At 43.5% G+C, this 14,030-nt stretch overlaps 1 protein-coding gene across 1 annotated transcript; it reads right to left on the bottom strand.

Annotated features, from left to right (window-relative positions):
- Positions 1-12,336: 12,336 nt before the first annotated feature.
- On the bottom strand, positions 12,337-13,281 carry LOC138522305 (olfactory receptor 12D1-like). Its single transcript, XM_069635392.1, has one exon. The coding sequence runs from the start codon at positions 13,279-13,281 to the stop codon at positions 12,337-12,339; it is 945 nt and encodes a 314-aa protein (XP_069491493.1).
- Between the last annotated feature and the right edge of the window lie 749 nt (positions 13,282-14,030).

Genomic DNA, 14,030 nt, shown 5'->3' with positions numbered 1-14,030 from the left:
ACTCGAGCACTTCACCCAGCATTCAATGCTCACAGAGGAAGATTCCTAAAATGGGTGTTGCTGCTCCCAAACAGCCTCAAATTCACTCACTGAATGAATCGTGTCACGCCAGGGCAGGGTGTCCTGCTGATCACGATTGCTCTGAGTCCACGTCTGATTCATCGTCCTCTGATTCATCTCTAATGGAGCGTACATTTCCAAAGATCAGACGATTCCCTCTGGGCAGAAAGTGTCAAACAGGCCTCGACACTGAGGTTAATGGTAACGCGTGTCAAACCGCAAAAACGAAAGACCTTCAGTCCACCATTATATCCACAATGACGCTGTCCCTTGCGCCTTTTCTAAAAATGTACGAGCACTTAAACGAGAGCCTTAAAGACTTAACAACAGTAGTCTCTATCATGAACTCCAAGCTTGTGACTTTTGAAAATATGCACATGCAACACATGTATGCAGCCCTGAACACAAATAACAAGTCGGAGCTGGCTATGCGGTCCCTCATGGACAGTAATAAAAACGCCAATCTGGACAGGAAATTACTCGCAGAAGTGGCAAAACAAGCGCTCAACTTGTTCCAACAAAAGTCCGAGCAGAGCCCCCGAAAGAGGGGCTTGGTCGAAAGAGGGCCTGACAATCCCCATTGCCATGACCGACCTTCGCCTGGCTCTTCAAAACGCCTGTACAATGTTACACGAGATCTGCCCCTGGTCGTCAATGCTCCCAGTGACTCACTGAACTTAACGTTAAGACCCCAAGAATGTTCCAGCTCAATTCTCGATAAAAACATCGATGTCTTGTCGAACAAACCTGACAAACTCTTAACCAACTGTGCTCAAGATTCTTTAACACCAGTATTACCGAACCTCATGAACAAATCAGGGGCCCAAAATCCGGTCGAAAATCCAATTACAGCCGGATCGGACAAGCGAACTTCAACGGACTTCAACGATATTCTATTGGCGAGCCTAGCCCCAGGTAACTTGGCCCTCTTAGATCCCCAAATTGCTTCTACCTCTGCCTGAAGTCAACACACAGAACCAACAGACGTTGTGACAGATCCTAACCACATTGATGTGAGTGGCGACGTCACAGGAGTCTTCGACATATTTAAGCCCTCAAAGAACGTTCTGACAACTGGAGTGAACGCAAAGAATTTGAGAGGCAAGGGGGGACAAAAATCTAAAAATCTACCCTCAACAAAAATGAAATGAGGCAATGACTCAAGGAAGTTCCTGAGAAACATCAAAACTGTTAACGTAACTGTCAACAGAACAATCTTAAAAGAAAAAAGTGGAGAAACAAAAACTCAAACAATTGAAGCTACAACTGTGCCAGATCAACCTATCGGACCTAAAAACAACTCGTGTGATATATCCGAAGATCTGATGTACATGTCAGTATATGAGGACATCGTGATGGAGGGATCGGGTGGGGCTGATCAAGTCAACTCTTTGGCCGGAAGTTCCACCAAAGGAGCCAAGACCGCTGAAAACGCTCTCGTTCCCACTCCAACCAACCCTACAAATTTGCCACTGATGACTGCGGAGCCATCACCTTCACAACAGGCGGTAACTGTCTCTCCTGTCGCTAGGTCTCCATGTTGTGTCAACACGCTTGCAAGATCTCTTTATCAAAAATCCAACAGAACAGTAAGGCTGTGTGAAGTTTTTCTGCCACCGGCACTTGTATCAAATGGCCCGGTCTCTCAGAAGAAGAAGTTCATGACGTTGGACGAAAAACGCTGTAAGAGTTTGTCAATGGCAAGCAACTCAGTTGGTCAGTCTAAAGTCATCGGTATTCACACACCATTAGACAGCTGTAAGCAATTGCCACTGACTGGGTCTGCCGCCTCTGACCGTACTAATGATCATAATAAGGGCCTCAATGTCAACACCTCTTTGCAACCTAAAACCTGTGGGACCACCTCTTCAAGATCTATCACAGGGAAAAACGTATCAAACGGTCCAAAACAGGACATTCAAGCAAGGAAAGATTCTATGTTCTATCAAGTTCTTTTAGAACGTATTGATTCTGCAGATGACCTAATTCTTAATCACCATAATGTCCTGTGGCTATGCCACCTAGTACCCAGTCTTAGAGCTATTGAATCCGGAGACTTAAAAATCGTGGAATTTTTCAATGATACCAGAAATGACGCAGTCATTCTGCACCTACAGTCCAAAATCATAGTTGACACACTTCTTGAGGCTGGCCCGGTGCTGATGTCTCTGGGGTTCGAAATTTGTTTAGCACCGACACGTGATGCAGACAAGCCAATGAAAGATGTGCACAACATGCCAGTGGGCGATGAAAGTAATCAAACATACAAGATGGTGACGAGCGAACCTGCGAAACCGAATTCTTTTACATCTCTACAAAGCACCGACACTGCTGATCAAAAATTACCGTCTGAGAAAAGACCGTTTGACTGCATAAAGATAACAATTCAAGGAACTGATAGTACGTCATCTAATGCGGACTACGCCAAAGACCACACACCAGAGGTCGCAAACAAAAACGATTGGTCTTGGATCGCTGGCACCCTAAATAACGATCAGTCGTGTTAACGCCAAGCCCCTGCTCCATGCAAGAATTACAACCTGGGATCTTGGAACACTAGGGGCTTCAGTCACTTGTTCAACACTGATTGGTCTGCTGACTTGGACCTCATCTGTCTGCAGGAGATGTGGTTATGTGAAAATCCAATCCTGGAGGGCTTTGAAACTGCCCTCAACCCAGCCATTAGACAGTCGAAAGGAAGACCTATGGCTGGCCTCCTGGTGGCAGTCCGGAAAGACTCAGGCATTAGGATTACAAACTGTGACAACATTTCTCCTTTCATCCAGGTGGTAACGGTCAGTTTTGCAGGCGTAACGAATGCCCATGCCTCAAATCTCTGTATCATCAATCTTTATTGGAATCATGGGGCTACTGGAGCCAATCTTTTCATTGATGAAGTCACAACGGCAATTGATGACCTTATGGAAACAGGAAATCCATATGACCTGATTATTTGTGGTGACCTCAACACCGACTGTATTAGCCACTTAAAGCTAATTGACAACAAGAAAAGGATCAACAAATTGCAACAACGACTGACAACCAAGTGGTGTCAAGAAATGGATTTACGTGAGCTAATGATGCTGAACGGACAAACACAGGGAGATATTCCGGCGGCTCCTACTTGGAGAAGAGGTGACCAAAGCTCAACACTTGATTACATCCTGGTATCCGGAAAGATCCATATGAGAACCATCAGTCTCGTGATCAGAAAAATGACTTACAGCGACCACGACATGGTGATTCTAAAATTTTCTGCATATGCCAGCTGTACTCAAGATCTTTTTGCACATTGAGTCAGAACAGGAACTGGTCGTATTCGTTTAAACCTCGATTCTAGCGAGGTAGCTAGCATCTTGACGGTTTTTCAGTCTTCTAGAACACTGGAATACGATCATCTTCTGACTCTTTATCAGGAACAGAACAAATCTCTAAGAAGTACTGAATTCAAACGTAAACATAAATTTGACCTTGAGATTTCCCATAGGAAAAGACTTCTCCGTCAGCAACTGAGACAAACATGCAAATCACCATTCTTAGAACCAAGCATTACTTCACGCAAGCTAAAACAGGGCTATAAGAACTGGTTAAAATCTCATAGGGCCACCATGCTACAAAATGACGCAGAGCTCATGTTGGCAAAAATGGCGAGTTCTAACTCAGCCGACTATTGAAGACTTATAAACGACACCTTTGCACCACAATATGCCCTTCAAGCTAACTTGGTCCTAGAAATTGAGTGGCTAGCGTTCTATTCTGTTCTCTTCCAAAAGGACAAAATCACTACAGAATGGGAACCCCCAAACTTAAGACACTGGGAGCTTGTCTTTGAGTATGAAGACATCCTGCGAGTCATTAAGAATGTGCATGAATCGAGAGCACCTGGCCCTGATGGGCTCACAAACTTTCTGATCAAAAGACATCCAGAACAATGGTCAGAATTTTGCGAGCATTTGTTCAACAGGATTCTCAAGTGCTGTACGACCCCTAACTCATGGAAATCCGCTGTGATCATACCGATCTTTAAAAAAGGAGACCGCAGAAACCCCAAGAACTATAGACCAATTGCACTACTCGATGTATTAGGGAAAGTGTATGCTACCCTTCTCCAACAACAACTTTTGGAGTGGTCCACCAAAAGCAATCTCGTGGATCCGAGACAGACAGGCTTTGTCAAGGGAGTGGGCTGCTGCGTTAACCTCCTTCTGTTAAACCTACTGAAGATGGAAGCCCACCGCAAAAATTCTAAGATCTATCTACCCCTAATCGATCTATCTCAGGCGTTTGACAGTATAAACAGAGATCTATTATGGCGGAAAATGAGCAAATGGAATTGTCCACCTAGCTTGTTGGCTGCAATTCGTGAACTGCACACAAACACCTCCATTAGAGTTAGACTAGATCTTAAGGGCAATCTATCAGCCCCTATTGAAACATCTAGAGGAGTTAAACAAGGCTGCCCGCTAGCAGCGAGCATTTTCAACCTGTTTAAATCAGACATTAAAGAGGTCTTTGTTGGGCTACATACGTTTCCACCGAAAATACATGGCACGCATATTGATTACTTAGCCTATGCGGATGACATCATCCTGTTGGATTCCACACCAATAGGTCTGCAACGCAAACTTACTGCTGTGGAAAAATACTTAACAGAGAACGGCCTGAACATCAACAGGGGGAAATGTGAAATTATTGTCTTTGAAAAACTCCAAGGCACCAAAAAAAATGGCCAGAAATTCAAATGGTATTTGGACAAAGAACCCATCTGCCTTGTAAAAAACACCACCTACTTAGGGATGCGTATAAGTGCTAGCAGGAATGACACACCCTGGGTAGAATCCTCAAGGATGAAATGCCGTCAGCTGGCATGTCAGGCTTCCTTAATTGACAAAAAATTCGGGAAATTTTCCCTAAAACCTACGCTTAATTTCTTTCAGCAAAAAGTGGTTCCATCTCTGATCTATACTGGAGAAAATGTGTTTGGTTGTGGGAATGAAGTATGGAACTCGTTTGAGAACATCTTTTGGACCAAAGTCTTACACCTCCCTAAGGGGACTCCCACAGCTTGCGTAAGATACAAACTTGGCTACATCTCCATTCAGGCAAGGGTTACTTGGAACCTTTTAAGCCTTTTCAGGAAAACTTTATTAACAAACCAAGCGCCTCAAATCGCAATTCTTCACAACTTAGAGTCTGAACAACCTGACACAATCCTGTATCAATGGAATGAGTTGTGTCACGAGGTTCTGAAAGCACATAACATCAAGACTCAAATGCTGATTGAAAACCATGACTCTGCAAAACTGAAGTTATGGAGACTTGACTGGATCCAGACTTGCAACTTAAGATCGACATCAAGAACAGTGCAAGACTTCCCGACTGAGGCAAGAGCTTATGGCCATCTTCCGGGATACCTGTCCTGTTTTCCGGACCAGTGGTCGAGATCTCTTTACCTGAAATTCAGGCTCAACGCACTGCCAAATAAAGAGCGACTCTTTTTCTGGTCACAATCAACTGACTTAGATCTAATGTGTCGTTTTTGCAATACCACAAATGAAACCCTCAAACACCTGACAATGATATGCCCTGGGCTAGAACAAGAAAGAAACAGAATCTTTGGTCCAGTCACAAAGAGATTTCAGTTCGCATCCCGGGAGGACTGGTGGAAAGCCCTGTTCAACGGGTCGAACAGATCTGTGCTATATGCCCTGGTCTTCTTCCTCCAAGCCGTCAAAGACCGTTTATACACTAACTCGGCTATTCAATAGAGGTGAAAGTCTGTCCAGTGACCTAATGACGAATGTGGTGACTAACATGGAACAGGATGCAATAAGATGCACTTGTTTTGTTTGATGACTTGCCTTACGACGAAACTGTCGTCATTTGTATTCTCTTTTATATTTTTAAAGGTTTGAAATAAACCAATAAAAAAAATAAAAATAAAAATTAGTAGTGAAGATGATAGCAGATTTTGCCATAAATGTATTGCTCAAGTCCTGAAAGTTATTTGAGTCATATTAAGAGTCATATTAAGGGATGTAACAGACTTGATGCCCCCGGACATAAGCCGAGAGGGTACAATATTGACATGATAGAGCTGTTGGGATTCTTTTTGGTTTGGCTGGAATTCAAGGATAATAAAGCGGAAGGAAATGTGTATGTTCCTAAGAGAGGTCGACTTTGCTTGGATGGTGAGAGCACGAAAAACAGTTTATACAGTCGGACACCAATACAGATGCCCAGGTTCTCCATGTAGGACTGAGTGTTGGAATGATGGACTTGAAAAAGTACTGAACAATGTTTGTGAATGGTGTGGGGAAGATGAAAGGGATTTGACACCAAATTGTATCGAAGGAGGGTAGGGTGCCATTTGCAGAAAAATAACACCCCGTTCTGTTGGTCCTTCGTGATGTATAAAAGAGGAGCAGAGTAAGTTGTGTGGCATGGGAATAATAGAGAGAGTGAGAACTGGGGAATGTGTATCACCATTGGAGGCGGTAGAGAAACCAAGCAGGGGACTGTCTCTGTGAATGGACTTTAGAGAACTTAATTGTTCTTTGATTGTTGGGAGTCATCTGCTGCCTAGTATGTGCAAGATGTTGGAAATGATAGATAGCCCTATCTTCAGCGTACCATCAGGTGGAGTTAGAAGAGGAGTCGCACGAATTTACAGCATTTGTGACGCATGAGGGTATCTTTCATTTGCGCAGAATGTCATTCAGGTTAGTTTAGGCATCTTTCATTTTTCAAAAGATAATGGACAAATTTGTTTGATGGAATAAGATATCACCAACAAATCATTATCAAATCATTATAAGAGGCATTCATTGCTTTCAGGATGACATTTCTATTTGTGCAGAGTCATTGGAGGAACATGATCAGATTTTGAGAAGGGTGTTAGATATCTTGGAATCGCAGGGGCATGTCATTGAGGAAAGATAAGTGTGTTTATTGAAAGGAATCCATGGAGTATTTAGGCCATGAGATTGATGTGTAACGTGTGAGACCAAAAAGGGAGTGGGTGGATAGTATAAGGAAATTTGAGGTGCCACGTACAAAAGGAGGGTTGAGGTCATTTCTAGGGATGAAGGAGTTCTATCAACTGTTTGTAAAGAATGTTTCCAACAAAGTGAATGGAATGAGGAGGTTGGTGAGAAAGGATAAGGATTGTGTGTGGGATGAAAGATGCTAGAGAAAGTTTAACACTATCAAGGAAGAAATGAACTTGGCTCAGGTTTTGGAACAATTTGATATGGGTAGGAAATCAGTAATTACTGTTGATGCCAGTGACAAACGTATTGGGATGTGCTATCCCAACTAAGTAGTAAAGGTGAAGAAAAAGTGACTGTGCATGCGTCCAGTGTGTTGCGGAGAAACATAAGGAGATACTCTGTATTGGAGAAGCACGTGCTGTCATGCCACTGTGCGGTAGAAAAATGTAAAATAAAATGTGTGGAGTGCAGAGTTTGTTTTGAAAACAGATCATTGGCGGCTGAAAGAAATTTTTGAATCAAAAAGTCTTGATAAAGTGTCTGGGAGAGTAGTGTTAGGGAGAATTCTCATGAATTTGCTAATTTCCCTTACCTTTTGAGACCCCTAGCAACTTTGCTGGATTTCTAGGACTTAACTTTTTACCTGGAAAGAGTGTGAGCCTTTTTTCCCACTCTTTCATGTATTTTGATGTGAGTTTTACTTTTGTGTTCTTTGGATATGGAGTTTTAGACAACTCCATGGGCATCATCTTTTTCTTGTGTGTCACAGCACCCTCAGTGCAGTGGCACAGGGATGTCTTTCAAACTTCCCAAAGTTTAAATACCTACACTGGGACTGACTACTGTCTCCCAGTGAATGTAAAGTTAAATTGACTTTTCCAGTCTTTTAAAATAGCTAGTCCCAGCACACACTGCCTTACAGCAGAGTGCTGGAGTGGAGGGAATTCCTAGTATTCCCTATGCCTAGAAAACTCATGTAGCCCTCAAAAGCTACCCTTCCCTCTCAGATTGGGTGGTGGCAGTGGTATTACCATGATTTTCCTGAGCATGACCCGTTTAAACGCTCCGGTAGCTAAAATCAATGGAGCCATGTTTTTCAAGATGGTGTTTGAGCCCCCTCTGTAAAAACAGGTTCCAATCGACTTTTTTGCCATTTCTTTTTGGAAAGGTCCTTCTAGTGTTCATCTCTGTGTGCCAAACCAGGTTTGGTCCCTTTTTTTGTTTGCCTTTGGCAGGCTTCAGTACTGAAGACCGCCCCCCTCTGGTGCATGAGTATCTGGGGTGGACAGGATGTGTGAGGGAGGTGCCCAAAACTCCCTGTGCTTAGTCTCCTAGGAGACCTTAATGCACTCTGGCGTGATTGGCTGATTGACTGTCCGGCGAGGACAGCCACCCTGCTAGATGAGTGGCAGACAGGCTGGAATGAATGGGAGCAAACTGTTTAAAAGCAGGTCTCTGGGGCTCGGAGTCGACCACTGAAATGAAAGAAGCGAAGACGAGCTGAAGGAAGATGACTGCGGCAACTCCTGGACCGTTGGTTTGCCCGGTGAAGCCCTGCTGCAGGTCCGAATAGCCTGAAACTCCCTCCACAGAGAAGCCCCTTCAAGGACGACTTCTTCCCTTGAGCTGGTGGGAACAACCAACTCGCAAGCCACCTGGAAACCATTTCCATACTGGTCGAATATTCTTCAGAGTGCTGTTGAAAACCAGATGGTTAGTGAGAAGGATAGCCGTTTGTGCACTTTAAGGCACTCACACCGTAAACACACATTTTGCCAAGCTTGTGGATCCGTCCCCGTGCAGTGGAGGAACCTCCTGACGTCCTCCCTCTTGTCCATACGGCTGAAGCCCAGGAACAGCGAGATCTGCAGGAACTGGCAGGAACCATTGCCTCAGCTACAGCTTTTCTTAATTACAAAGGTACTGTGCAAACATGGTTGGGAAATCCTCTTTGCCGCTGTGAAAGTTCGTGAAACTTTCCCAACATTGGGGTCTTGTTCGCTCCTATTTCGACATATAACATTTGTTCGTGCATACTACTTCTAAGAACATTGGCAAAGACTTAACCGTTTACTACCCGAACTGTGCTATCCTATCCAAGACACTGATCCATTGACTTTGGCCCAGGTCTACTGAATTGAATTGCCTCTTGTAGTGAATTGAAACTATTTGCCCTGCCTGAGAAAGTATCTGTGTTGAATTCTTATAACCTGTGTCTTTTTACCCCTTTTTAAAGTTACTGAAGTGCCATTTTGCTCCCACTTCAGGGGAGCCTAACTTGTTCAGAAACATATTGGTTTGGTGCTGGAGTGTATTATAGTGTGATATTGAGCTGCGCATTACTAGTGGTATGTTTTCTAACTGAATGTGTAAATAAATTAATGTTGGTTTAGCAAGAAACCTTGAGTAAGTGTTTGTTTGAACCACTGTGATTGCAAGTCATTTGTGTAACACCTTGTACTGCTCACACCCCTCTTCAGAAAAGCCTGGCTGCTCAGCCCTGTTACCACAAACCTAAACTGTGTAGTACAGACTTATACCAAAGGTGAGATTGTGCTTACACCTGTAGTCTTAATTGTGTGTAGTGTTCCCAAAGGTTACTGCATGTAATTCTACCTAACAAGTAGCAAATTGGGTGGCGAGAATGCAGAGCCATCCATTTGCCATGGAAGTTATTCCAGGGAAGGGGAATATTATGTCAGATTGTTTGTATCATCTTGGTGGTAAAAATGAAGATAGGAAGGAGGAGATTACTGACCAAGTATTTTTAACTCACTATGCTGTTATTGGAAGCAGGAAGTGGGAAGTGGGAAGAAGGAATGGTGAGCGATAATGAAATGCCATATGCAATACGAGGAGTAGCGTTTGGTTGTTCACAGAAATGGAGGTTGGAGGGTGAGGAGAGAGCACTAAGTATGGAAGGAGGATTGTTCTATAGGTGGGAAAGAGTGGTTGTTCCCAAATTGCTGAGGGAAAGGTTGATTGATAATACCTGTGAGGGCCACATTGGTGAGTCAAGGACAAAACCGGTATTGAAGGAGGATTACTGGTGGCCAGGCTTCGATAGAGCAATCAAAAAGAGATTGGAACAGTGCATTGAGTGTGAGAAGGCAGCGGAGGGAGTGAAGGTGATTTCCCAACCACTGATTAAGGAGGATGTCCAAAGAGGGGTGTGGGATGAGATCGCCATGGATATTTTAGGCCTGGTGGATGTCGGGTGTGGGCAAGGAAAGTTTATAGTGGTAGTGGCGGACATGTTATCAAGATGGGTGAAATTCAAAATAGTAAGAGAGGAAAACGCGGGCATGGTGATTAATTTCTTGGAGGAGATAATTGTAAGGGAAGGATATTCAGGGTGTGTGCTGACAGAAAGTGGAACGCAATTTGTGGGAAAGGTTATAAATATGTTTGTGGAGCAGTGCGGAATTGAACATAAGAGAATGGCCTTATACCATCCTCAGTGTAACAGGATGGTGGAAAGGGTCAACAGGTGCATTATGGATTCAATTTGGTGAGCGGGCATGTGGCAAAAGCAGGAAGGAGTATGTGTGAGAGAGACAATTTATTCTCTAAGGATGTCTCTGCATGCATTGATAGGAGTGAGTCTATTCAAGCTGATGAGGGGAAGGAAAGGAAATACAAAGATGTGCCTTTGCTGGCTGGGAAGGGGGAGAACATTGCAGGTATGTGTCAAGGATGTGACGAGTATGGCTGTTTGAAGGACAGAGGAGCATATAATGAGTGCAAATGAGAAGGGAGACAGGGGAAGTACTGCAGTATGTTTTGGTGATTGGGTGAGAATAAAGAAGGAGTTGTGAGGAGGAAGGGTGAACTATTGTATAGCGAACCCATGCAGGTGGAAAAAGGTAATGAGGCATACTGTGCAGATTTGAGGTGTACAACGATGGAATCCGGGAAGGGTGGTTAAGAGTGCCAGAGTAGTGTTATATCTTAGAAGGGAGATGGCTGAATGACTAGAGAAGAACATGGAATATGGAGTGCTATGTATGCATTATAATGTACAGGGTTTTCCAGGAGAGGACAGTTGGTTGGGTATGTTGAAGGAGTTGAAAGAGGCTGGAAGGCTGGGGACTTCATGATGTAATTTACCAGAATAAATAGACTTTGGCATAAGCAGATGGTGTGTGGCTGCCTTATTTCAGGCCCATTGATGTTGCTAGATGAGAATAATAATATATGTTGGTCCAGAATGTTTAGGAGTGAGTGTGAGAAAAAGCAGGAGAAAGTACACAGGAGAGTTGCCTGGTTAACTGAGTTACAGGTAGAGACCCACTTTTAGACGAGTCAGAGCTATTGATTAAAGCAGTGAAGAATCAAAGTGGATTCATGGCAGAGAAATTTAGTGTTGATTTGGATATTGACAATGCGGGTAGAACAGTGTAGAGTCTGGGGATTGGTAGGGTTGCCAAGAGCAGTAGGATTGAAACAAAGAACAGGAATATGTAGTATGAATTACATGAAAAATGCCCGACAACAGACAAATGAAAATGAATGTTTTGTGAGATAACTAAAAAGACAATGGTGGGTGGAAACTTACAAGTAGTACATACATGTTTAGCAGAGAAAATAGTCAATAACCAAGACGTCTGGCTGGGCATAGGACTTAGACAGGCATGGTTAACATTAGGTAATCAAGGAAAGCTGAAAAGAAGTCCTGGAAAGGAAGAGCTTCTGCAATGGGTAACCTGAAATGGGACCTGGTGGGTGATAAGATCAGTGTTTTGACAGTAAAAAGAGGTGGTGTGAGTGAAGTAGCACTGTCATGCTGGTCACTAAAAGCAGGATCAAAGCTGCCATGGAAAACAACAGGAACCACGTTGCAGTTGGATGAAAGGTTGTAGGCAGCGTGCCCCCTATTGTTTCATTGAGATGGTTGTATCAGGCATACTACATGTTTAAAAAGAAATCTTTTTAAAATTCTGGACTTTGTTTGTGCAGCATTAGATAAAGACTTTAACCTTGGCATGATTGTAAGGGAGTTGGAAAGTGGACTGTTGATTCTCCAGGTGAAAAAGTGGTATTCATGCTATACTACCGTCAACAAACCCTATGGATGTTTATTGAATTAATCAGTTCTTAGTTGTTTATTCTGGAAACACATCTCAGGGCCTGGGGTTGGATGCACCAACAAATCCAATATTTTGTGGCCAGTACTGGTCCATCATGCCTATGATACTGCTTAGTGGTAGTGGTGTTTTGCTATGAAGTGAAAACTTCACAAATGGCCTGGCAACTTGTGGCGCCCTTGAAGGTTCTGAATGTGCTACGAAGGCCACCATACAACATTACTATATATTAACTTCTTCATCGATTGTTTCACCTCCTTGTTTCTTAAAGCATATATTATTGGGTTCAAAGTTGGGGTGACAACAGTAAACAAAATGGCAGTCATCCTGTCTTGATCCATTGAATCCTTGGTGGATGGGCGTAGGTATGTGCAGATGGCAGTACCAAAGTAGAAAAGGACGACAGTCAAGTGTGAGACACATGTGGAGAAGGCTTTCTGCCTGCTCTCAGAAGATTTTATCTTCATCAGGTGGGAGCCAATATATACATAGGACACTAAAATCATAAACAATGCACTGGGTGCAAAAAATCCAGCAATTATCGACACCAGCATCTCATTAATGTAAGTGTCAGTGCAAGCCAGCTTCAAAAGGGGCTTGATGTCACAGAAGAAATGACTGACCTGATTGGAGGCACAGAACGGCAACCTGGCTGTTAAAATGGTGTGGGGCAAGGAGTACAAGAAGCCAACAGACCAGGAGCTGGAAGTCAACCAGATGCAGGTGCTGGCATTCATTATAGTCACATACCTCAAAGGGTGGCAGATTGCAACATATCGGTCAATAGACATGGACGTGAGCAACATAGCCTCTGTGCATCCCAAGAGGTGGAAAAAGTGCAGCTGTGCAATGCAGCCCTCAAAGGAGATGGTCTTCTTCTCCACCATAAAGTCGCACAACATCTTGGGGACTGTGACTGATGAAATGCAGAAATCAAGGAAGGAGAGGTTAGCAAGTAAGTAGTACATGGGGGTATGAAGATTGGGTTCAGTGATCACAACTGTCACTATGATACTATTAGCCATGATATTAAGAATGTAGAAAGCCAAGGCAAAAACAAAGAGAACGACCTGGAGATATGGCATTTCTGTAAATCCAAGCAGAACGAATTCAGTCACATGTGTCTGATTGCCATCTTCCATTTCACCCTAGTTAAAATGAAAACATGAAATTGTTAATGATAATCATTGTGTCTTTAAAATTATATTTGTATTTAAGGGCATTGCTGCATAGGCTTATGATCACTGAGAAACTGAGAGGGGTTATTTGACACAGATGCAGGTTTACTGCACTAGAAATTTGGCAGAAGTTTCAGGAAAACCAAATATATGTTAAGTTGTTATCCTAGGAAGGGTGTGTAGTTCACTCACACCTAGCCAAAGAAACCCCTGTGTGGTATCTTGCAAATCCCCTTTATGTCCTCTCCCATCCCCTTAACCCGGGAGTCTGCAACCTTTGGCTACCCAGAGGTTCTGTACTACAACTCCCATGAGCCCTTATCAGCATAGTCAACGGTGAGGGATTATAGAAGAGCCTCCGGTTGCGGACCTTCCTAAAGGTAAAAGTGCTATTGGGTGGGTCATTGTCGTTAGTGGGCAAATGAGGTTGCATTTGGCATTTGATGACGCCATAATGCGGCAGTGCTTGATAATGTAAGGCTTCATTGAGCATATCAGGAAATTACATGGTTTTTTGAGGCTGCACATTGTATCTGATACCATTGAATTGGGGTTGTTTTATTGTGACTGAAACGGTCGCAGCGGAAATGACCGCCTGGGAAATGTACGCAATACAAAAATGTTTGTACATTTCCCATGCGGACATCCATTTTAAAACAACCCCAAATCCATACAATCACACAGCCCCACCCACACCCCCAACACACCTCCAC

Source organism: Ambystoma mexicanum, chromosome 1p (assembly GCF_040938575.1).
Source record: "Ambystoma mexicanum isolate Mex_15411 chromosome 1p, UKY_AmexF1_1, whole genome shotgun sequence".
Classification (NCBI taxonomy): domain Eukaryota; kingdom Metazoa; phylum Chordata; class Amphibia; order Caudata; family Ambystomatidae; genus Ambystoma; species Ambystoma mexicanum.
This window is presented reverse-complemented; position numbering and strand designations above follow the sequence as displayed.

Coding starts and splice junctions, on each gene's coding strand:
- LOC138522305 (XM_069635392.1), bottom strand. CDS start 13,281: ATGGAAGATGGCAATCAGACACATGTGACTGAATTCGTTCTGCTTGGA.